The sequence below is a fragment of the Haliotis asinina genome, chromosome 13 (genome assembly GCF_037392515.1).
Source record: "Haliotis asinina isolate JCU_RB_2024 chromosome 13, JCU_Hal_asi_v2, whole genome shotgun sequence".
Classification (NCBI taxonomy): Eukaryota; Metazoa; Mollusca; class Gastropoda; order Lepetellida; family Haliotidae; genus Haliotis; species Haliotis asinina.
The window spans coordinates 31,970,520-31,997,460 of record NC_090292.1 but is presented as its reverse complement, the minus strand read 5'-3'; the positions used below and the strand labels follow the sequence as shown (position 1 = coordinate 31,997,460).

The 26,941-nt window shown below is 44.4% G+C and overlaps 1 protein-coding gene across 1 annotated transcript in view; it reads left to right on the top strand.

Moving 5' to 3' along the window:
* The window catches only part of LOC137259509 (pneumococcal serine-rich repeat protein-like), a 56,173-nt gene that overhangs the window by 26,679 nt on the left and 2,553 nt on the right, over window positions 1-26,941 (top strand). Inside the window, exons 2-5 of the mRNA XM_067797147.1 lie at window positions 836-908; window positions 1,642-6,656; window positions 10,732-13,425; window positions 15,731-26,165. Coding sequence (XP_067653248.1) covers window positions 836-908; window positions 1,642-6,656; window positions 10,732-13,425; window positions 15,731-26,165 — 18,217 coding nt within the window. The remainder of the gene's footprint in view (window positions 1-835; window positions 909-1,641; window positions 6,657-10,731; window positions 13,426-15,730; window positions 26,166-26,941) is intronic.

The window sequence follows — 26,941 nt, the reverse complement described above, 5'->3', positions numbered from 1 at the left end:
CTTGCCTGTCACCTGTCAATCTTCTGACTAATCTAGTGCATTGTAAAACAATGAGCACAGTGTTACATTCTTCGCTGGTGCATCACGGGAAACGGATATTAATAAACTGATTAATGAATTATTTTTAATCCCAGAGAGACTTTTATAGACCTATCTTGTCACGTTAAAGACTGAATGTTTTTAAATGTTTCCCCGTCATCCTAGTCTATGATGGATGTGACGAATCTTTCGATTTCTTAATCCAGTGATTTCAGCTATGAGATGTTTGAGGTATTTCTATTTTGAAGCAAACAATGAATTACATGATGACTAACGTGACGGCAATGAATAGAATTACCATGAGATCAGCAACGGGAAACGAGATATTGAATGTTTGATGTATTTTCTGGTTTGACATCTGATGGATGTCTCAGCGTCATTTTTCAGAGCCACTGGTCACTGATCAATACATTTATAATGAAAAAAACGAAAGTGAATGAATTGTATAAATGAACTAATTGCAGCCATTCAAACTCGACGCGCGTCTTTGAGTAGGTGTTTGCGGCGTTTGTGCCGTTACAATGATGCACCATGCTTGTCTTAAACCGGAATATCATTGGACGACTGACACTATCTAGCACCACTTCCTGATACTGACTTTAAATGATTCCAAGGTAAATATATGTTAAAACATATTCACACCGAGATTAATGCATGTGTTGTTTAAAACTATGTAAATAATGTTCTTTTCGTTTTTCCACATAAACATTATTATCTAAAGTAATGCCGGTGTGATTTTAATGATCCGTTCGAAATTTGTTGCATGGTTACTGTTTGACGTTGTCTGTTGCTACAGAACAACAGCGGAGTTTCGAGAACGACTTCCACAACATCGAGTGCCTCATCACCACCACAAACAACCGTGCAAGGTATGTGAAATATCAGCCACAAAACTGTCTTAACTGTCAACGTATTGGAGTGAGTGAGTTGGGATTTTCACCGCATTAAGTAGTATTCAGCGCTACATGGCGGCGGTTTGTAAATAACTGAGTATGGACCAGATAATCCAGTGATCTACAGCAGGAGCACGCAATGTAAATACGACATCTGTCAACCACGTCAGCGAGTCTGACCACCCGATCCTGTTAGTCGCCCCTGACAATCATGGGTTACTGAAGATCAGTTCTAACACGGATCTGCACGGATGCCTAGGAAACACATTTGAACATTTTATTAACACTCCTAAACCAATAAATGTAGATCGATGTAGGTTTGATGCTTTTCGATATGAATAAACCATCAGTCTAAATCCCTCTCAAGAACTTCATAATACCATTCTCATCGCCTGGTATCATTACATATCTATTATGATTAAGTAAAAACTCCAGATACGATTGACAGCGTGCAAAGGATGATGCCTCATCAAGACTACAGCATTTAGGAGATATGTTTTTATGATTATGAAAATGGTTTGGCTGATATAATTATTATTATGTTGCTGCAGTTACCTGAATGTGCAATAATGTGACTATTTGCGCAATAAAGATATAAAGCAATGCAAAATAAAATATAATTGATACATTGCTTTTTATTCTTTTTAAAGAGTATCATGATAATTAATGTAGAGCATAACACGGGTCACTTTCATTTTCTGTTTCCAAGGTAACCGTGATAATGAAGCAACATCTGGTCAAGACTTGCCTTCAGGACAAGCTGCGTCAGTCCCGACTATAGGCGCTCACGTGTCAGTGCCGGTCAGTGTTGACAACCAAGATGGTAACGTGAGCTTGGCCACAGCTGGCACTGGTGTCGTCAAAGACAACGCTCCAAGCAAAGTGTCTGCAGAATCATCACCTCCAAAAACAAATTCAGCTCCTCTTCCGGACTCAGTTGCTGACATTACAGCTCTACCAACAACCACTGCTCCCAAATCAGCTGTCGATAACACAGGGGCACCATCATCTGCACACATGACAGCTGTACCAACAGCAGCTGCCGACACAACAGCCATAACAACAACTGTAGCTGCCGACACAACTGTACCAACCACTGTAGCAGCTGAAACAACAGCTGCACCAACCACTGTAGCTGCCGACACAACAGCTGTACCAACAACTATAGCTGCTGACACGCCAGCTGCACCAAAAAGAGTACCTGCCGACACAACAGCTGTACCAGCAATTGCAACTGCCGACACAACTGTACCAACCACTGTAGCAGCTAAAACACCAGCTGCACCAACCACTATAGTTGCCAACACAACCGTACCAACAACTGTAGCAGCTGAAACAACAGCTACACCAAAAGCAGCAGCTGCCGACACAACAGCTATACCAACCACTGTAGCTGCCGACACAACGGCTGCACCAACCACTGTAGCTGCCGACACAACAGCTGTATCAGAAACAGTAGCTGCCGACACAACAGCTGTACCAACAACAGTAGCTGCCGACACAACTGTACCAACCACTGTAGCAGCTAAAACACCAGCTGCACCAACCACTGTAGCTCCCGACACAGCTGTACCAACAACTGTAGCAGCTGAAACAACAGCTGCACCAAAAGCAGCAGCTGCCGACACAACACCTGTACCCACAGCTGTAGCTGCCGACACAACAACTGCACCAAAAACAGCAGCTGCCGACACAACAGCTGTACCAACAATTGTAGCTGCCGACACAACTGTACCAACCACTGTAGCAGCTAAAACACCAGGTGCACCAACCACTGTAGCTCCCGACACAGCTGTACCAACAACTGTAGCAGCTGAAATAACAGCTGCACCAAAAGCAGCAGCTGACGACACAACAGCTGCACCAAAAACAGCAGCTGTCGACACAACAGCTGTACCAAAAACTGTAGCTGCCGACACAACAGCTGCACCAAACATTGTAGCTGCCGACACAACAGCTGTACCAGCAACTGTAGCTGCCGACACAACAGCTGTACCAACACCTGTAGCAACAGACACAGCAGCGGCACCAATAACTGTAGAAGCTGACACAACAGCTGCGACAAAAACAGTAGTAGTTGACACAACAGCTTCACCAGCAACAGTAGCTGCCGACACAACAACTGTTCCACCAGCAACTGCTGGTATCACGTCTGCAGTACCGGTAGCTGTTACAACAACTACAGCAAGAGCAGTTGCCTCTTCAGTTGAAATGTCGGCACCACGGGTAAATTCGGCTCCACTTCCTGACCCAGTAGCAGACACATTTGCTGTACCGTCAGGAGTGGCCGACACAACAACAGTACCATCATCAGCAGTCTACAAAACAGCTACAAGAGCAGCAACTGCAGATACCACTGCTGCGTCAAAGGTGGCCCAAAGTGCAGTTGATGCTTCTGAAACTAACATGATCGAGAAACCCTCCAATATTGCAGGAGCTCAGCTAAAAACACAAAGGACCGTGACATCTGAACAGTCAGTGACAAGTCTTGCAAATGCTGGGACACACGTTGTGAACCATGAAGCTGATAAACCTTTGAGTGCAGATGTTCCGCATGTATCCAAACTAACACCAGAGCTAGCTCGATTGTTGTTGGCAGCCGGCCTTCAACCCTGTCCTGAAATGTTTGGTCACACCAAAGCTACTTCAACTCACACATCAGATGCATCCGGACAGATGACTTCTAGTCAACATACCGTAAGTGAGTCCAGCATACACTCAAAGTTACATAGCGCTAACCTTCCACAAGCTCGTGTACTCCATTCATCCTCATCCTTGTCAGTCCAGCAAGCAGCTTCCTCGAGCCCTTTGCCATCGACTGAAGTTGAAGCTGGGGGTGGGGCACAAAGAGCAGCTACACCTACATCAGGAGAAACACAAGAAGGTTCTTCTCAAATGACACATTCTATAGGTGAAGGGGCCGCGGGAGCATCTGGGAAATCACAAGCCTCAGGACGTCAAACCACTACTGGACAAGCATCGGGTGTCGTTTCGGCAGAAATTGAAGGTACTACAAACGTTCACGTAGCAGGTAGAGCCTCAACAAGAACAGGACATACGTCCAGTGTCACGACGGCAAAACAGGAGGGTATTGCTGTTCAAGCAGTGGGAGTTAGTGCTGCAGGAACAGCACATGCTTCTGGTGCTTCTACAGCGGGAGTGGATGGCACTACCATATTCAGGGCAGAAGGTACAGCACTAGCATCAGGTTCCACCACAGCAGAAAACGCTTCTACAGCTGGACAAACTGGCACTTCTACTGCCGAAACTACTGATCCCCCTACGGCTGAACCTACTGACACCCATATAGACCAACCGACCGGCGCTTCTACGGCACGTCCAACTGGTGCTTCTACGGCTGGACCAACTGGTGCATCTACTCATGAACCAACTGGTGCTCCCACTGCTGAACCTACTGGCCCTTCTTCGGCTCAACCAACTGACGCTTCTACAGCTGAACCAACTGGCGCTGCTACCATTCAACCAACTGACGCTTCTACGGCTGACCCAACTGGCCCTTCTACAGCTGGACCAACTGACGCTGTTGCAGCTGAACCAACTGGCCCTTCTACAGCTAGACCAACTGACGCTGCTGCAGCTGAAACAACTGACGCTGCTGCAGCTGAAACAACTGACGCTGCTGCAGCTGGACCAACTGACGCTTCTACAGCTGGACCAACTGACGCTGCTGCAGCTGAACCAACTGACGCTGCTGCAGCTGAACCAACTGACGTTGCTGCAGCTGAACCAACTGGCCCTTCTACAGCTGGACCAACTGACGCTGCTGCAGCTGAACCAACTGACGCTGCTGCAGCTGAACCAACTGACGCTGCTGCAGCTGAACCAACTGGCCCTTCTACAGCTGAACCAACTGACGCTGCTGCAGCTGAACCAACTCACGCTTCTACAGCTGGACCAACTAACGCTGCTGCAGCTGAACCAACTGACGCTGCTGCAGCTGGACCACCTGACGCTGCTGCAGCTGCACCAACTGACGCTTCTACAGCTGGACCAACTGACGCTGCTGCAGCTGAACCAACTAACGCTGCTGCAGCTGAACCAACTGACGCTGCTGCAGCTGGACCAACTGACGCTTCTACAGCTGGACCAACTAACGCTGCTGCAGCTGAACCAACTGACGCTGCTGCAGCTGAACCAACTGACGCTTCTACAGCTGGACCAACTGACGCTGCTGCAGCTGAACCAACTGACGCTGCTGCAGCTGGACCAACTGACGCTTCTACAGCTGGACCAACTGACGCTGCTGCAGCTGAAACAACTGGCCCTTTTACAGCTGGACCAACTGACGCTGCTGCAGCTGAACCAACTGACGCTTCTACAGCTGGACCAACTAACGCTGCTGCAGCTGAACCAACTGACGCTGCTGCAGCTGAACCAACTGACGCTTCTACAGCTGGACCAACTAACGCTGCTGCAGCTGAACCAACTGACGCTGCTGCAGCTGAACCAACTGACGCTGCTGCAGCTGAACCAACTGACGCTTCTACAGCTGGACCAACTGACGCTGCTGCAGCTGGACCAAGTGACGCTGCTGCAGCTGAACCAACTGACGCTTCTACGGCTGAACCAACTGACGCTTCTACAGCTGGACCAACTGACGCTTCTACAGCAGGACCAACTGACGCTTCTACGGCTGAACCAACTGGCCCTTCTACAGCTGGACCAACTAACGCTACTACCGCTGGACCAACTGACACTTCTACCGCTGGACCAACTGACGCTTCTACAGCTGGACCAACTGACGCTGCTGCAGCTGAACCAACTGACGCTGCTGCAGCTGGACCAACTGACACTTCTACAGCTGGACCAACTGACGCTGCTACCTCTGGACCAACTGACGCTGCTGCAGCTGGACCAACTGACGCTGCTGCAGCAGGACCAACTGACACTTCTACAGCTGGACCAACTGACACTTCTACAGCTGGACCAACTGACGCTGCTGCAGCTGGACCAACTAACGCTGCTACAGCTGAACCAACTGACGCTGCTACAGCAGGACCAACTGACGCTGCTACCGTTGGGCCAACTGATGGAACAACTAGCACTCCTAGCGTTCAACAAACTGGCGCTCCTACGGCTGAACCAACTGGCGTTCCAACCAATCAGCCAACTGGCGCCCCTACTGTTCAACCAACTGAGACTTCTACGTTTGAGTCACCTGGTGGCTCTACAGCTCAACCAAATGTTGCACAAACGGCCGAACCCACTGTCACCCACACGGCTGAACCAACTGACGCCCATACGGCTGAACCAACAGACGTCCATGCGGCAGAACCTACTGACGCCCATATCGCTCAACCAACTGTCGCGAATACCTCTTCACCAACTGTCACCCATACGCCTGAACCAACTGACGCTCAAGGGACTGAACCAACTGACGCCCATACGATAGAACCTACTGACGCTCTTACCGCTCAACCAAGTGTCGCGAATACCTCTCAACCAACTGTCGCCCATACGGCTGAACCAACTGACGCCCATACGGTCGAACCAACTGACGCCCATACAGTTGAACCTACTGACGCCCATACGGTCGAACCAACTGACGCCCATACAGCTGAACCTACTGACGCCCAGACGACCGAACCAACTGACGCCCATACGGTTCAACCGGTTGATAATCCTACTGCTACTGCCTCTGCACCTCTACCCAATGAACCCAACAACAGCGCCGCCTCATCCTCTTCACAGACACCGCACACTGTAAGTATAACGTTTTGAATTTAGATAGGCTGCATTGGATTAAACCTCTGATTCTATTCTATATATTCTACAAACAAAAAAGACGGACCAGCCGTTCTCCAAAATATCTCACTTAATGTGTTATGTTGAAAAGTCGGACAATTCCTAACGTTGTATTGGAAGTATTTACTGTATAAATGTTTGTAAATTGTCATGACTAATATTCTTGAATATACGAAACTATACTCTTACCAAAAAGTAGGGGAATCTGAACTTTCAGTTTGCATAGGAAGTGTAAGCGTTTTCAAAGACTGACAAGTTATGAACACACCACCATTTCTCTTTATCACCACTCCAAAACACAACGCATAAATTTCACGTCCACAGCGTGCACTTGCGTGAGGTGTCATTCTTGATATTAACTGTTTTAAAGAAAGTCGATAAATGACTGAAGACCATTAATTTTGACAATCATCTTGCATCTCACAGTTAGTGTCGCTGAAATTCATTTGTACGTTTTCACTGCAAACAGACAAAAATTGAGTTTTGACTGTGGGCCTTGGCGACAAACAGTTCTATGAATCATGTATACTGGATTGCCGCCATTAGACCATTGTGTTGCCACAGTTTCGGCGATAACCGGAGATGTATCACCTTGAAGAATGTATAATCCAATGGTTTGCGCTAGTTCACAGAATGTTCGGTGTATCGTGCATACGTACGGCAGCGCATTTCTTTACGGCTTAAGATAAGGACTGAAAAAAGTGCTCAGAGAGACCCCATTGTCTGCGTTCACACAACTCTCAGAGGACTACCATTTAGTATTAGAAGATTGGGATGTTTTTGCGCTTTCTGAAATCGCTTCAAACTGCGCATGCTCTCTGGTAGATTGTACGTCCAGCACACTACTATGTTTCATTTTGGATGATTGAGGTGTTTTGGGTTTGTTTTTTTTAAATTGCTTCAAACTTTTTTTCTCTGGTATATTGCAAATCCAGCACAATATGTTTTCGCAAATAACCCCAAAATCATCCGTATTAATTATCTACGGAATATCATCAACATCCTAGGTTTATTTTAAGCACTCTCTGTGTGTTACATGCATATCCATGGTTACATCAAAGATGAATGTCTTATGCATAATCGTTTTCGTATCATGCATCAAATTGATGAAAAGCATCTGCAAATATGATGCATGTGAACAGGTGCGTTTTGGTGCAAAGTTTTACTAAGAATTCGCCCATTTTCTATAGGCTTCATCACTTATTAAACTCGTGACAATATTCTTTTCAGCGTAATGAATGTGTTCTACAATACATCAGTTCATGTTAAAACAGTACCTTTAAGCAGTATGGAATATTTGGCAATATCTAGTTTAGAACAGTTAACAGAAGTAAGTGTATTGATAAATACTAAGTAAATATTAATAAATACTGTGATTCGATTTCCAGACATTTTAGAAAAGGGTGCATGGGATATTTAAACCATTGCCATGAAACATTATTCGATCAGGGGACATGTAACGATGACTGTGATATGGTTGATTTCAGGAGTGTCATGGTAGATCATGAAATGTAGAGGACACCCTTTGACCCCTGGTGAATGACATCCCGAAGGCGGCTCCATGTTGCTGGTTATGGGGGTGTGGGGGATAAACCCACAACGCTTTTAGCCCTCCCTAATGTGTCGTAACAAATTCTATTGAAGTAGATTACATCGCTTCTGTCCCTTCCTAATGTGCCATAACAGTTAGCATTGAATTACATTACACTGCTTTTATTCTGATTATCACGCCTATTTGTATTGAATAACATTCTGTTACATTCTGTTAATTCCTGACTAATCTGTCATGCCAATTTGTATTGAATTACATTCTGTTGCTTTTATTCCTGCCTAATCTGTCATGCCAGTTTGTATTGAATTACATTACACTGCTTTTATTCCTGATTATCTGTCATGCCAATTTGTATTGAATTACATTCTATTGCTTTTATTCCTGACTAATCTCCCGTGCCAATTTACAATGAGAATGACGTCACATTGCTTTATCCCTTTCTAGTGTGTCGTAACAATTTGCATTGAATTACATTGTACGGCCTTTATATCTGCCTAATATGTGTTAACAACTGGCATTGAATCACATTTTGTTGCTTTCATTCCTCCCTAATGTGTCGTAACAATATTGCCTTTCCCCCACCCAATCTGTTGTAACACTTTGCATTGAATTACATTGTATAATTGCTTTCGTCTCTGGCTAATATGCATTAACAATATGTGTTAAATTACGACATGATGCTATTTTCCAGCCCTATGTGCCGTATTGAATCACGTTGTTTTCATTTTATACCTGTATAATATGTAGTAACAATTTGTATTATATTACAATGTGTTACTTTTAACAGGCCTTGAAGAGATCACAATTATCTCTTTGTCGTCACGTTTACAAATAATCCAAACTATGCTATATTTTCATTGACTTCCATGTGTTTAGATATCCAAAAAACGAAGTGATTCAAACTGACCCTGTTATGCTGATTCTGATATTATGCTAGTTATAGTTTAATCAGTTTTTGGGGTTTTTTTTGTTGTTGTTGTTGTTGTTGTTGTTGTTTTTGTTTTGTTTTTTTGGGTTTTTTGGGGGTTTTTTTTGGTTTTTTGTTGTTGTTTTTTTGTGTGTGTATGTATATATATTATACATATAATTTTAAATTCCATCACCCCACATCTAGTATATCAAAGTGGTCGGCATTTAACTACCGATATATGGAGGAGGATGCTATGAAAGATTGGTATAAAAGATTCTGAGTCACGGTAGTAAGGATAATATCAGCTTATACCATCTCAATAAGACTGCAGTATAGATGTTGGATGAGCTTTTATTCTTGCCCACGATATGCCACTGTACACATACAACTTTAACTATGTTACTACAACCTATGATAATTATAATATATGATTTACGTTTTTAACGCGAAATTACGTAAGCAGGGCTTCACTTCAAACTATACACCTAATTTGAAAAGTGGTACTGATGCTTCTCTGTAAACTATTGCTTCATGTATTATTGTGTAGAAAGTTTTGTTTATACATGGTATTATTATCCCTTCGCTTTAAAAATTGATATCCTATTGCCAGACTGTATCATAAAGGCTAAGTATTCTAACCTGTAAACTTAAGGTACCGCACTTTACTATCTATGTTTACAATCTAAGCTTTTAAGTAATTAATTCCACTTGCATTACTAAATGGTATTGTGAACGCCAAGGAACTATAAAAGTAAACTACCACAATGTATTATCAAAGCTGAGGTTTGAAGTAAATACTCCTTCTATATCCCATTGAAGTATCAATGATTCCCATCCACCCAACCCCCACCCCCCACACCTTTCTCCACACAACCACACCCCGCCCCACCCCCAACACACGCCCATTATTTCAGCTTTGCTTCGTCCAATTACCTATCACTTTATCACAGGTCTGCATGATCATGAAAATATATTACAATTTATTGCATTATTGGAGCTTTATATTTAAGCTTAAAATAAATCTTCAACATATTAATGCATAGAGATTTTGAATACCTCTCACTCGTCCCTGCCTGGAGCAGGAACAACTGATACAGCTCAGGGCGAAACAACAGTAACAACTGATACAGCTCAGGGCGAAACAACAGGAACAACTGATACAGCTCAGGGCGAAACAGTAACAACGAAGACTGATTCTTTTAATCACTGTATTCATTTTGTTTGTAGGCACGATTTAATCCGTTCCTATTTCAGGTTCGGGAAGATTGACAAATTATTTTGTGACCACGTTCAATATATATATAAATTCTAGAGAGTGTGTACACAGGTGATTTCAGATGAAATACTTTGTGTGTGATATTTAAGCGGTTCTTAAGAAATTAAAACTTAAGGGAGACAGAATTGGCGTGGACTTCAGACCCCATTTTAAAGAGACGTTTGTATGGTAAAGGTACATGTCCCTACTTGCCCCTCTACAGGAAACACGCAATGAAAAACGTGAAAAAGAACCAGAAATTCTGCCTCTTTTAATACCGTATTGAAGTTGTAATTATGATATTTTACAACTGTAGGGCCTAAACCAAGCTGGAAGTTGGTTTCCACGTTTCCCCAAACTATCATCTCAGTTGGCACGCTTGCTGCTAGAGGCAGGACTGAAACCATGCAAAGACGAACCTTCAGATTCATCTACAATACAACAGACGCGGTCAACATCAACAACGGTGGACAGCAGTGGGCACAAGACGTTAAGCCATAACGTTGGCACGACGTCGATGACACTGCCTGGATCAGACGTTTCCGGGATCCTTGATGCAGCTACTCCAGCAAGACCACTTTCTTCAAATGAGACAGGTGCTTCTTCAGCATCTTCATTAAATACATCGACGTCTCCCCCATCTTCAACAACAGTGGCGACTCGGAATGCCTCTAAAACTGAAAAAATGGTTGTCGCCACTAAACCAGGGAATCAAACTACAAATGAAACATCAACGGCTGTATCGAGTAATGGAGAAAGGACGATCACCGTCACTAACACCACGAGGTACTTGACAAATCAGAAAGTAGATGGTTTTATGCCAGAAGCTTTTAATGATGTTAATGATACAACACCAGAGTCAAACCTTACTCAGGAACCATTGACACTTGAATCATTTCCAAATGGAATGAGAGTAACACCTGGTACGACAGAAGGAGCACAGGGAAAAGCGACACAGCAGACAGTTGGCTTTCCAAATAATCAGGCATCATGGGAAATGGCTAAAGACACTCTCCATGTCAAAACATTGTCTGATTCAACATCTAATCACATTTACACAAGTCCAGCGGAGTCACTGAAGGACGGTATGAAGCAGTTGATTAGTGACTTGTTTAGTTATGGAAACATTGTTGGGGCTGATCAGAACAGTCTTAAATCGGTGTCAGAAGGGCAGTACAACTTAACAGAACTGGAGGTAGCACAGGCTCCAGTTCCAGTGAATAGTTCCACAGACACTATAGTTCCCGCTCAAGGTGATAAGTCAGCTGATGGCGCAGCACCAGGAACAACTGCTGCACCTCAAGGTCAAACAACAGGAACAACTGCTGCAACTCAAGGTCAAACAGCAGGAACAACTGCTGCAACTCAAGGTCAAACAGCAGGTACAAGTGATGCAGCTCAAGGCCAAACAACAGAAACAATTGATGCAGCTCAAGGTAAAACAACAGGGACAACTGCTGCAGCCCACGGCGCAACGTCAGGAGCAACTGCCGCAGTACAAAACACAACGTTGCCAACTACCGTTGCATCTCAAAACGTAACAACAATAGAATTCAGTGCCCCAGAAAGTGAGACCACGCAAGGTCAATCAACAACAGTACCTGCAAACCACGAAGAAATAACTGTCACATCCTATGCACCTGAAGTCGAAACAGCATCGCCATCAACACCTGAAACAACAGAAGGATCCAGTGTACATGAAACCAAAACAAACCTAAACTCACCTCAAGGTGGAACCACGCTAGATCCCACCGAGTATCAGCAGGTAACCTCACTCGAACAAAAGCAAACAATAGTACCGCCTCCAAGGAAAAGCGTAGAACCGCTGACAACTTTATCTGGAGGTGAAACAACAGTCACTACACCTGTCACTCAAACCACAGTTACTTCACCCTCCAGTGTCCACGTCCCTAATCAGCCCGCCTCCTCGACTACGATGACCAGGGTGTCCAATACCAAAGCAGCAAGTAGGTTTGAAGATATGACGTTAGAAAGAGCTCGGGCAGTTTTGTCAGGTGGTGTTGAAACCTGTCCCTACGAGCTAGTCCTTGCTGTTTTGAAATTAGACGAATATAAGGCTTCATCGGGTACGAGTGGACACTTAAAGATTAACGAAACGGAAACCGTTGCAGCTCAAAACGTATCGGCAAATACAACCGTTACGGCTGTAAGCAACTCGTCAAACACAACCGATGCTGCTCTGTGTGAATCGTCAAGCATAACCATTGCTACAGAAGGAGAAACGCCAAGCACAACCACTGCAGCTCAAAGTGAATCGCCAAGCACAACTGTTGCTACTACAGGTGTATCGTTAGGCACAATCGATGCAGCTCAAGGTCAGTCTTCAAGCACAACCGTTGCTGCAGGAGGAGAAACGTCAAACACAACCGTTGCAGGTTCCCAACCCGTTCCACCTGAGACATCAGCACAAACATCTTCACCACCATCCATAACCAGTGCTACCCAAGGTGAGAAATCGAGCACAAACACGACAACTCTCTATTTTTATCCTTCTAAGGCCTCGGGGACAACGACATCTTCAGCACCAGGCACAACGACTGCTGCACAAGACGAAAGGTCAAATACAACCAATCATTTTGGGACATCTTTACTGTCAGATGAAACCACTACTGCCCAAGATCAAACCACAGCAGCAACGTCTGTACAGGTCGAAATAACAGATGCAACAACTTCACCTCATGACCAATACCAACCTTCAGCGAGCTCGTTAGACACTAGAGCAATCTCAACACAGCTTCCTACAATTACCACAACAAAGGTATCAGAGAAATCATCTTCTGCAGGCACGACCACACGATCAACAAATTCATCCCAGACTTCAACCACTGCTAGCATTATAAACAAAACAGAAACAACATCTACCAAGACCAAATCTTCAAATAGCCTCAGCCCCAGTACCATGACAGAGGGGACTACAACTGAGCTTCCCTCGCCACCGTCGCCCACAACGACAACAGCCATCGTTGTCACAACACAGACACCTGGAACTGTACGTCGTTTGTTTTTTATCTGACAGCTACTGCTTCTCGAGTGCTTGCTTAATGTCAGTGTGGTCTCAACTAAAAATGGTGTGCTTGGAATGTTTAAAAGACAGCTGAGCTTGTTTCGAGTACTGCTTCGTCTTCTAGAACGACGTCATGTTTCGGTTGTCAGCTTCGGAAACAGATGGTTAACATTCACATTTGTCGTCATTCTGTGTTTTAGACATGCTAACTATCACTGGAGACTGCAAGGTGATATGCTTTGATTTTGCTTGTTCTCAAGCGTTTCAGCATGCTTTGGTTTCATGTACGTTTCATGTGTCACCTTATGCTGTTGAATGACTGATACATATCAGTGTGAATATGATGTTCTACGATGTTGATCACGCTTATTGCCAAGTGTTATAAATGTGTTTCTACATGCTTTAGTTTGATATACGTTTCATGTGTCACCTTATGCTGTTGAATGACTGATACATGTCAGTGTGAATGTGATGTTCTACGATGTTGACCACGCTTATTGCCAAGTGTTATAAATGTGTTTCTACATGCTTTAGTTTGATATACGTTTCATGTGTCACCTTATGCTGTTGAATGACTGATACATGTCAGTGTGAATGTGATGTTCTACGATGTTGACCACACTTATTGACAAGTGTTATAAATGTGTTCCTGCATGCTTTAGTTTGATATACGTTTCATGTCACCTTATGCTGTTGAATGACTGAATTCATGTTGATATGCTGTTGAGCATGCATTTTGTGTAAATGTTATACCTGTGTCTTTTGTGCATCATCTACACTTCAGTGAGTTTAGTTTTATGCCGCACTCAGCAATATTCTAGCTATATCAACAACATCCGCATAGATCTACTCAAATGTGATACGATGTTATGTGTCAACCAAGTCAAGCCTGTCCACCTGATCCCGTTAGTCGCCATGATTTTCTGAAGATCGATTCAACCCGGATCTTCACGGGTTCTACAATTAACCCATAGTCTTATGTTTTATTACATCGTCGTTACTATAGTGATAGCATTATATATATTTCTGACTGTATGAAATTCACATTTGTTGTGCATCGATATCTAAAATCGTGTAATGTACAGTTTAAAGTCGTGTATATATACTGAAGCAAACAAATAAGGGAACACCAATTCAAGGCAGTGTTGACATATTTATTCTAAGATTTCCTCACGCAGTGTTATTCCATTATTTGATTCCCTCAGTATATGTATGTATCTATGGATGGATAACGAATGCATTGTTTTATGTCACTGTGCAGAAGCTTACGGTATGGTATATTTCTTTTATGTGTTATGTTTGCATTTTAGTGTGTTGAATGTAACGTATACCTACATTCCTAACTCATTTATCAATGTCACATATGTCTATTATGTTCTGTATTTATATGTTACGTGTTGTACACTGTCAAAGACGTTTGTGTCGAAGTTGAATAATTCGAGCAAGGTCTAGCGCCATTGCGACATTATCATTGTGACGTCAAAACTGTGAATCATTATGACGTCAAAGGTATTTGGTTTTACATTGGTATAATATTGCCGAAGAAATATAACACTGCAGTATCTTCCACGGGAGAGTAATAATTCGACTTATCCAGGACTCGACGTAACCGTCAAATAATGATAAATGAGGAATAGTCAGGGAGTAAACGTTTAGTCCGAGCCATTCATCAGCTTGACACTTCTGCAAGGGTTAAGTTTGGTTTTATCGACCAAAATCAGAAAAATAAGAAGACACTTACTCTATTTTTACTGTGACCATAGTCAATGTATAACGGCTGAAGGCTTTTGCAGCAAGCAGCCTTTCAGTCGAGGTTGTTCTTAACATATTTTAGTAGTATATGTCTGCATGTTCAGGTCCCATGTGTCACGTATTGCTGTTTGCTATGGCAGAGTGTGCGTTTACGTTGACATGTTAGATTTAGACGTGTTCACATTTGCCATCAACTTGCTTGACTGTTCCCTGTTACAGTTTGCTTACATGTGTAATTCGTTGTGATGCACCGTTCATTTTCAAACTCACTACCTAATTTCTAACAACAATTTTTTAATTGTTATGATAAATATCAGTATATAAATACATAGATATTACAGAGTTATGTATTTGTAGAACTAATACAAACGTTACTGTTTTCCTGTGAAGTAAAACGAATAGTCAATGTTGTTAAGGATATTTAGCTTTATTTGCATCAAATATTTTTTCTCGAATACGTAATGAACATTTTCGTTTAGTTTATTGATTTTAAAAAATAACCCCGGCAATAAAGTGGGTTTTTTTTCATTTGTTCCAGGGCACTGGTACAACGTTTACTCCCGGGCCAAAGCAAACTGACCTCATTTCGAATGGCAGGATATCAGGTTCTTCAGGTTCGACCACAATACTAACAGGCTCAACTCTTCATGCCAGTTCCACAGAACAATCTGGAACCAGTTCAATCCAGACGGACTCAATCAGTTCCAGCACAGGCCATGCAGTTTTGACAGATCAATCCAGCTCTACTCAACAATCTGGAACCAGTTCAGTACACACAGGCACACTTGGCTCAACGATGAACCATGCAGTTTCAACAGATCAATCCAGCTCTACTCAACAATCTGGAACCAGTTCAGTGCACACAGGCACACTTGGCTCAACGATGAACCATGCAGTTTCGACAGATCAATCCAGCTCTACTCAACAATCTGGAACCAGTTCAGTGCACACAGGCACACTTGGCTCAACAATGAACCATGGCTCAACGATGAACCATGCAGTTTCAACAGATCAATCCAGCTCTCCACAACAATCTGGAACCAGTTCAGTACACACAGGCACACTTGGCTCAACAATGAACCATGGCTCAACGATGAACTATGCAGTTTCAACAGATCAATCCAGCTCTCCACAACAATCTGGAACCAGTTCAGTACACACAGGCACACTTGGCTCAACGATGAACCATGCAGTTTCAACAGATCAATCCAGCTCTACTCAACAATCTGGAACCAGTTCAGTGCACACAGACACACTTGGCTCAACGATGAACCATGCAGTTTCGACAGATCAACCCAGCTCTTCACAACAATCTGGAACCAGTTCAGTGCACACAGGCACACTTGGCTCAACAATGAACCATGGCTCAACGATGAACCATGCAGTTTCAACAGATCAATCCAGCTCTCCACAACAATCTGGAACCAGTTCAGTACACACAGGCACACTTGGCTCAACAATGAACCATGGCTCAACGATGAACCATGCAGTTTCAACAGATCAATCCAGCTCTCCACAACAATCTGGAACCAGTTCAGTACACACAGGCACACTTGGCTCAACGATGAACCATGCAGTTTCAACAGATCAATCCAGCTCTACTCAACAATCTGGAACCAGTTCAGTGCACACAGGCACACTTGGCTCAACGATGAACCATGCAGTTTCGACAGATCAATCCAGCTCTTCACAACAATCTGGAACCAGTTCAGTACACACAGGCACACTTGGCTCAACAATGAACCATGGCTCAACGATGAACTATGCAGTTTCAACAGATCAATCCAGCTCTCCACAACAATCTGGAACCAGTTCAGTACACACAGGCACACTTGGCTCAACGATGAACCATGCAGTTTCAACAGATCAATCCAGCTCTACTCAACAATCTGGAACCAGTTCAGTGCACACAGGCACACTTGGCTCAACGATGAACCATGCAGTTTCGACAGATCAACCCAGCTCTTCACAACAATCTGGAACCAGTTCAGTACACACAGGCACACTTGGCTCAACAATGAACCATGGCTCAACGATGAACCATGCAGTTTCAACAGATCAATCCAGTTCTCCACAACAATCTGGAACCAGTTCAGTACACACAGGCACACTTGGCTCAACGATGAACCATGCAGTTTCAACAGATCAATCCAGCTCTACTCAACAATCTGGAACCAGTTCAGTGCACACAGGCACACTTGGCTCAACAATGAACCATGGCTCAACGATGAACCATGCAGTTTCAACAGATCAATCCAGCTCTTCACAACAATCTGGAACCAGTTCAGTACACACAGGCACACTTGGCTCAACAATGAACCATGCAGTTTCGACAGATCAATCCAGCTCTTCACAACAATCTGGAACCAGTTCAGTGCACACAGGCACACTTGGCTCAACAATGAACCATGCAGTTTCAACAGATCAATCCAGCTCTTCACCACAATCTGGAACAGGTTCAGTGCACACAGGCACACTTGGCTCAACAATGAACCATGCAGTTTCGACAGATCAATCCAGCTCTTCACAACAATCTGGAACCAGTTCAGTGCACACAGGCACACTTGGGTCAACAATGAACCATGCAGTTGCGACAGATCAAACCAGTTCAACGAATGTTCACAAAGGTTCCACTACATCAGCCGGTGGTGCCGCAGATTCAGCGTCTGACCCGAACCACGTTTATGCAGCGCCTCCAAATACAACCGCTGACATGACAAGTACTGTTAAGGACAATGCTGGTTTCAATGCTGACAATACGATCGTTGTTGCGCCCTTGTACAAACCTGAAGACACCAAGACAGGTGGGAACTCTGTTGTAACTGATCTGACTGGACAGAAACATGTTGTTTGGAGTCCAAATGACTGGCACGCATCCTCCAGTGGTACCGTGCGCGAGACACATACCCACAGCCACTCCCACACTCACTTCCAGACTGATACCATAAGCACGGCACAAAACACTGGGAATATCTTCTCAACATCTGCTATAATCCCTATCCAATTATCCCGGGCCGCCTTACCGTCACATCTATCCCAGAATGAAGTCTCTCCGGATAAGTCTGTTGTAGGTGAAGCAACATCTGCACCAAGGGGTTCTGTCACCGTTGGCGGATCAACCGTGTCATATCCTACCACAGTCTCACCTCCTACCAGCGTTTCAAGCACAACAACCACATCAAAACTCACCAAAGGTTCTGGCACAACGATTGCATCTAGCTCTGCGATCGGTTCTGGTACTGGGTCAAGTTCAACATCAAACAAATCAAGCTCTAGCAGCAGGTCAGGCTCTACTGGCACATCAGGCTCTACCAATTTCGCATCCAGCTCTGCTGACAATTCTGGCTCTACAACCGGTGAAGGCTCAAACAGCAGTTCAGGTACATCGATTGGATCTAACTCAGAAACCGGATCCATCACTTCGGGTTCTACCGGCGTATCAAGCTCTGTGAGTGGATCAATTTCCACAGACCAGGGCAGCTCTACCAGCGGTTCAAGCTCTACCAGAAATTCAGGAACAGAATCTGGATCCGGCTCGGCAACTGGAACAAGTTTTACGTCTGGATCCAGCTCTAACAGCGGTTCAGCCTCAATAGCTGGGCCCAGCTCTAACAGCGGTTCATCCTCCATAACTGGATCCAGCTCTAACAGCGGTTCATCCTCCATAACTGGATCCAGCTCTAACAGCGGTTCATCCTCCATAACTGGGTCCAGCTCTAACAGCGGTTCATCCTCCATAACTGGATCCAGCTCTAACAGCGGTTCAGTCTCTGCAACTGCAGGTGCAGGTTCTATAGGTACATCAGACAGTACTGGCGGTTCAGGCACTATTGGCAGTTCAGGCTCCACATCTGTTGGGTCTAGCGGAAGCAACGGTCCTTTGAATCGGCCGTGGAATGATATGAACTCTATTTTCGGGTTCATGCCTATTATTGCAGGACGTCCCGACAACTCTGATGCTTCAGTGTTTTCCAATGATATAAGCAATGCTCCAGTTCCAGACCCACAAAGTGCTGCCAACACAAAGGTGGTTAATACAGTATCGATGGAAGGACTTACCCAGTTGAATAGTATAGCTAACCCATCTCACCCTGTGGCATTAGAAAAGTCTCACATACCCGTTGTACCAACACCAGACAGGTTATCAATGATGCCAAACGTGAACAAAGACCCTGCCTCTAACCTGACACCGCTTTCGTCGGCAACATCTACATCTGCATCTACACACCAGCAAGCCTCAATCCATTCAACTGCAAGCCAAATTTATTCCTCTAACCAAAGTGCATCTCAAATTGATACGTCTACAGCTAACGATGGTACAACATCAACTGCAAGTGGATCAGTCTCATCACAGAACAGCATAACATCATCACAAAGCGGCACTGCTTCCTCACAGAGCGGTTCAATGGCCTCCCAGGGCGACAGTACATCACAGAGTCGTACTGTGTCCTCTCAGGGAGAGTTAACATCACACAGTGGTTCAACATCACAGAGTGGTATGACCTCACAGAGCGATTCAGCCTCACAGAGCAATCTTATATCAACGTCATCACAGAGTGATTTAACACTCTCTTCATCACCAGTTTCAAGTAGCTCAAAGCAAACATTCCTGCGTGACTCTGAAGTCGTGTATGCACAACCATCCAAAACTGACAAAAACAACAATCTCAAAGATGTCTCCGGTGCCAATGCAGATAACGTAATCCACCCAGGAATTGTCTTAAAGGACGTTAAGCAAGGAAAATATGAAAAAGGTTTTGGAAAATCATCAGGAATGCCGATCACGTCAAGCGTGCAAAATATCCAAACATCAGCATCTCATACGGACTTACGGATGTTAGGATCCAGCAGCGCCTTAAATGCAAACCAACCATCAACAGGTACCGCTCCCGGTGCTTCTAGCATCACCCTAATGCCTACCTTTGAAGCGGACTCGGGATCTGTCGCTGTAACACACACAGCATTGGTTGGACCAACTGCAGGCGGATCTGGTCACACAAATGCTCCTCTCTCGTCTTATACTACCTCAGCAGCTACAAACCCTTCAGAGTCCGCCTTGAATACTCAAGAAGGTCCTGGAGTTGTGTATGCATCAACTAGTCACATTTCCAGTCTACTTTATTCAAGTGCAGCATCTGTACTAAAGGATGGATCAACTGCTCATCCTTCTTTCTCTACTGTCTCGCCACAACAAGCATTAAAAACGGCCACACATCCGTCTGTCAATGCCAATGGAGTCAAGAAACCAGGAGCTTCACCGAACTACTCTGAAACGCAGCAAGCTGCTTCAGGCAATAATGAAATCACGCACACTGCTACTTTCAGTAATGACGCCACACAACAAGCTGAATCCACTATTCTTGATAGTACACAACAATCTGCAGCAGGCAGTTATAACGCCAAGCAGTCAACTGCCATAACAGACTATACTGCCACTCAGCATGCTGCCACAGGTCATGAGGCTACACAAAACATTGCAACGAACATCGTCGACATACAAGCTTCAACATCGAACGTTGATGGCAAACAGGCTTCAACAATGAACCTTGATGGCACACAACAAGTTTCAACAACCAACTATGGTTCCACAAAACAAGCTGCTGCTGTCAGTAATGATGCCACACAACAAACTTCAACAACGGACGTCGCTGGTACACAACAAGTCTCAACAACGAATGTTGATAGTACACAACAAGCTTCAACAACCAAGTATGCTTCCACCAAACAAGCTGCTGCAGTCAGTAATGACGCCACGCAGCAAGCTTCATCAACGGACGTCGCTGGTACACAAGTCTCAACAACGAACGTTGATAGTACACAACAAGAATCAAAAATAAACGTTGATGGCACACAGCAAGCTTCAACAAAAAACGTTGATGCCACACAGCAAGCTTCAACAACCAAGTATGCTTCCACCAAACAAGCTGCTGCTGTCAGTAATGATGCCACACAACAAACTTCAACAACGAACGTTGAAAATACACAACAAGCTTCAACAATGAACGTTGATGGCACACAACAAGCTTCAACAACGAACCTTCATGGCACACAACAAGCTTCAACAACGAACGTTGCTGGTACACAGCAAGCTTCAACAACGAACGTTGATGGCACACAACAAGCTTCAACAATAAACGTTGCTGACACACAACAAGCTTCTGCAACGAGCGTTGCTGGCACACAACAAGCTTCAACATCGGACGTTGCTGGCACACAAGCCTCAACAATGAACGTTGCTGGCACACAACAAGCTTCAACAACCAACTATGCTTCCACGAAACCAGCTGCTGCTGTCAGTAATGACGCCACACAACAAGCTTTAACAACGAACGTTGCTGACACACAACAAGCTTCAACATCGGACGTTGCTGGCACACAAGCCTCAACAATGAACGTTGCTGACACAAAACAAGCTTCAGCAACCAACTATGCTTCCAAGAAACAAGCTGCTGCTGTCAGTAATGACGCCACACAACAAGCTTTAACAATGAACGTTGCTGACACACAACAAGCTTCTGCAACGAAAGTTGATGGCACACAACAAGCTTCAACAACGGACGTTGATGGCTCTCAACAAGCTTCAACAACCAGAAGTGATGGTACACATGCTTCAACAATGAACCATGATGGCACACAACAAGCTTCAACAATGAACGTTGATGCCACACAGCAAGCTTCAACAACCGGCGGTGATGGCACTCAAGCTTCAACAATTAACGTTGCTGGTACAGAACAAGCTTCAACAACCAACTATGGTTCCACAAAACAAGCTGCTGCTGTCAGTAATGACGCCACGCAGCAAGCTTCAACAACGAACGTTGCTGGTACACAACAAGTCTCAACAACGAATGTTGATAGTGCACAACAAGCTTCAACAACCAAGTATGCTTCCACCAAACAAGCTGCTGCTGTCAGTAATGATGCCACACAACAAACTTCAACAATAAACGTTGCTGATAGACAACAAGCTTCAACAATGACCGTTGATGGCACACAACAAGCTTCAACAACCAACTATGGTTCCACAAAACAAGCTGCTGCTGTCAGTAATGACGCCACGCAGCAAGCTTCAACAACGAACGTTGCTGGTACACAACAAGTCTCAACAACGAATGTTGATAGTGCACAACAAGCTTCAACAATCAAGTATGCTTCCACCAAACAAGCTGCTGCTGTCAGTAATGATGCCACACAACAAGCTTCAACAATAAACGTTGCTGATAGACAACAAGGTTCAACAATGACCGTTGACGGCACACAACAAGCTTCAACAACCAACTATGGTTCCACAAAACAAGCTGCTGCTGTCAGTAATGACGCCACGCAGCAAGCTTCAACAACGAACGTTGCTGGTACACAACAAGTCTCAACAACGAATGTTGATAGTGCACAACAAGCTTCAACAACCAAGTATGCTTCCACCAAACAAGCTGCTGCTGTCAGTAATGATGCCACACAACAAGCTTCAACAAAAAACGTTGCTGGCACACAACAAGCTTCAACAGTAAACGTTGCTGATAGACAACAAGTCTCAACAATGAACGTGGCTGGCACACAACAAGCTTCAACAACCAAGTATGCTTCCACCAAACAAGCTGCTGCTGTCAGTAATGATGCCACGCAGCAAGCCTCAACAACGGACGTTGATGGCACACAACAAGCTTCTACAACCAGAAGTGATGGTACACATGCTTCAACAATGAACCATGATGGCACACAACAAGCTTCAACAGTGAACGCTGATGCCACACACCAAGCTTCAACAACCGGCGGTGATGGCACTCAAGCTTCAACAACCAAGTATCCTTCGACACAAGTTGTTACAGCAAGTAATGACGCCACTCAAGAAGCTTCAACAACGAACGTTGATGGCACACAACAAGCTTCAACAACAACCAAGTATGCTTCCACCAAACAAGTTGCTGCTGTCAGTAATGATGCCATGCACCAAGCTTCAACAACGAACGTTGCTGGCACACAACAAGCTTCAACATTAAACGTTGCTGATAGACAACAAGGTTCAACAATGACCGTTGATGGCACACAACAAGCTTCAACAATGACCGTTGATGGCACACACCAAACTTCAACAATAAACGTTGCTGATAGACAACAAGCTTCAACAATGACCGTTGATGGCACACAACAAGCTTCAACAACCAAGTATGCTTCCACCAAACAAGCTGCTACTGTCACTAATGAGTCCACACAACAAGCTTCAACAAAAAACGTTGCTGGCACACAACAAGCTTCAACAACCAAGTATGCTTCCACCAAACAAGCTACTGTCAGTAATGACGCCACACAGCAAGCCTCAACAACGGACATTGCTGACACACAACAAGTCTCAACAATGAACGTTGCTGCCACACAACAAGTCTCAACAACGGACGTTGATGGCACACAACAAGCTTCAACAACGAACGTTGATGGCACGCAACAAGTCTCAACAATGAATTTTTATGACTCTCAACAAGCTTCAACAACCAGAAGTGATGGTACACATGCTTCAACAATGAACCATGATGGCACACAACAAGCTTCAACAATGAACGTTGATGCCACACAGCAAGCTTCAACAACCGGCGGTGATGGCACTCAAGCTTCAACAACCAAGTATTCTTCGACACAAGTTGTTACTACAAGTAGTGACGCCGCACAACAAGCTTCAACAATTAACGTTGCTGGTACAGGACAAGCTTCAACAACCAACTATGCTTCCACGAAACAAGCTGCTGCTGTCAGTAATGATGCCACACAACAGGCTTCAACAACGAACGTTGATGGCATACAACATGCTTCAACAATGAACGTTGATGGCACACAACAAGCTTCAACAACCAAGTATACTTCCACCAAACAAGTTGCTGCTGTCAGTAATGATGCCACACAACAAGCTTCAACAACGAACGTTGATGGCACACAAGCTTCAACAACCAGCTATGCTTCCACGAAACAAGATGCTCCTGTCAGTAATGACGCCACGCAGCATGCTACAACAATGAACGTTGACGGCTCACAACATGCTTCAACAATAAAGGTCGCTGGCTCACAAGAAGCTTCAATAACCAACTATGCTCCCACAGCACAAGCTGTTACTGTTAGTAAAGGGGCCACACAAGATTCAACAACCAACTTTGCCTCCACGAAACAAGCAGCCAACATTGCTGGAACCCGACAAGCGGCCACAACCAACTATGCCTCTGCTTTAAGCAGTAATGGCGCCACAGCTCCCGTAAATACTGTCTTGGTGAGTAACACACTTTTAGACACAGCAACAGCTGCAACAAATGTGCAAGTTGGAACTCCACCAGGCTCAGGCGCTAGCTCTCTCTACATTCAGTCAACACGAGAAACAGCTGGAAATATTGGATCAAACACTCAGTCATCTTCCAATAGGTTAAATAGTGCTAATGCAGTAAATGGAAACGCACAGACAACAAATGATGCCAGCTTTTCGGCAGCAGATACTGGAAATAATGGGCCAACGGTCTCTGGACAGTATCCAGTACCTAGCGGCGCACCTATTCCCAGCAGCTCTGGGCCTGTCATTGACGCAGGAACTCCTACTCCTAAAGTAGAGTATCCAACAGCCAACACAATGAAGATTGTTCTGGATGCTGATGCCACCCCATTCACTGCCCAGCAAGCGACATCTGGTTCCAACACAGTTCTGAATATCGGCGTGACTGCTACAAGGGACATTACTCCCACTCCTGAAGCTCGTATTGCATCCGATGTTATTGCCAATTCAGTCGGAGGGGTGAGAACTAGCACACTGATGAGTTTTACTGGGAAATGGCTTGCTTCAAGAAACAACGTTGGAACGTCATCGGTAACTGCAAACAGAATTGGCACACCTGCCACTTCTGCTAACTCTTCGCCTAATACGGTGAGCATTCCAGACACAGTTGGCGCCACCATAACGACAGCTCCAACTGCCGAACCCAAAATGTCATCTACTACAAGTGTCAAGATTGCTCCGTCTGTGTCAGATACTGCAACCAGTGTTGGTGGATATAGAAGTACGGGACCAGCGGTTGCACCTGAAACTGCTTCTACTACAAGTGTCAAGGTCACACCTGTGACTGCCACTGCAACCGCTGTTGGTGGATCTGAAAGTACAGGACCGACTGCCGAACCTGAAATCAACACTACCCAGCAAACCGGAAAACCTACGTCTGTCCCAGACAACACTGGAAGCTACACCAACGCTGTCCAACAGACTGGAGCACCTACGTCTGCCCCGTCAAACACTTGGAGCTACATGAACAATGCCCACGAAACTAGGGCAACTGCATCTGCCCCGTCCAACACTGGAAGTTACGTGAATACTGCCCAACAAACTGAAGCACCTACGTCTGTTCCGTCCAACAGTGGAAGCTCCACTAAAACAGCCCAAGAAACTGGTGCAACTGCATCTGCCCCATCCACGATTGGAACCTACACCAACACTGCCCAGCAAACTAGAGCACCTGTTCCTACCACATCCATGACTGCACGTCAGACCAATACTGCCCAAGAGACAGAAACAATTGTGGGTGCCCCATCCATGAATGGAAGGGGGACGAACACTCTCCTACAGACAGGAGCACCTGCGTCTATCCCGTCCACGATTGGAAGGCAGACCAAAACTGCCCAAATCCTTGGAACAATTGCCGTTGACACGTCAATGATTGGAAGCCAGACCAACACTGCCCAACACACTGTGGCACCAACGCATGGCTCGTTCAGCACAAGAAACTATATGAACAGTGTTCAACAAACTGGAACAGCTACTCAACATATATCATCAAGCCATCTAAATCCTGTGCAAAAAGTCTCTCAGTCTGGTGTGACCGGTTCACATACCACCCAGTTCCAGCATGACCAGCAGTATCCAGCAAGTCGGTACCCAACCAATCCTTCTGGCAGTGTCAGCCAGTACCTGGCTCCCAATTCGCAACAAGGTCCTTCAATGAACTCACTGGGTGGTGAGTACTATTTGCGAGTGTTTATCAACAGTAAAATCTACTTTATCGTCATAAGGCATTAGTCAGTTTGATTTTTTTTTTTTTAATAATAATAGTTGTCTTCTTTTCAAAATTATTTCTATTTCTTTTCAAGTGTGAACATAACTGTTTTTAGCCAATTTCTGGAGTAAATTCTATTTTTTATCAAAAATATTAACCTTAACCTGATTTAACTGTTTCTTTACTCTACATTTTTATCAGCAGTCAATTTGATTTTCTATAAAAAGATCGTCAATTTGTTCTTTTCAACATTATTTCCGATTCTTTTCAAGAGTGAAGCATAATTATTTTTTAGCCATTTTCTGGAATAAATCCTATTTTTTTCAGAAATATTAGACTTACCTCGCTTTTACTCTTTTGTTTCTCAGCTAACGTTTGGGATATCCTTTTCAAGCGAACAAATAATTTGTAAAACCGGACGTATATTTGTTTCTCGCATACGTTGAACAAATGATTTGCTTCAATAGATTGTTTCTCAGTTTGTCTGGAACTACTCACTGTAAATAGTTAAACTACTCACTGTAAATAGTTAAACTACTCACTGTAAATAGTTAAACTACTCACTGTAAATAGTTAAACTACTCACTGTAAATAGTTAAACTACTCACTGTAAATAGTTAAACTACTCACTGTAAATAGTTAAAGATGAAGTTTCTCGAAATGTACATGCAGTGTTACCTTTACTATACTCCAAATGCTCTACATTATGTAAGCGTTGCCAGACAAGTCTTCAACCG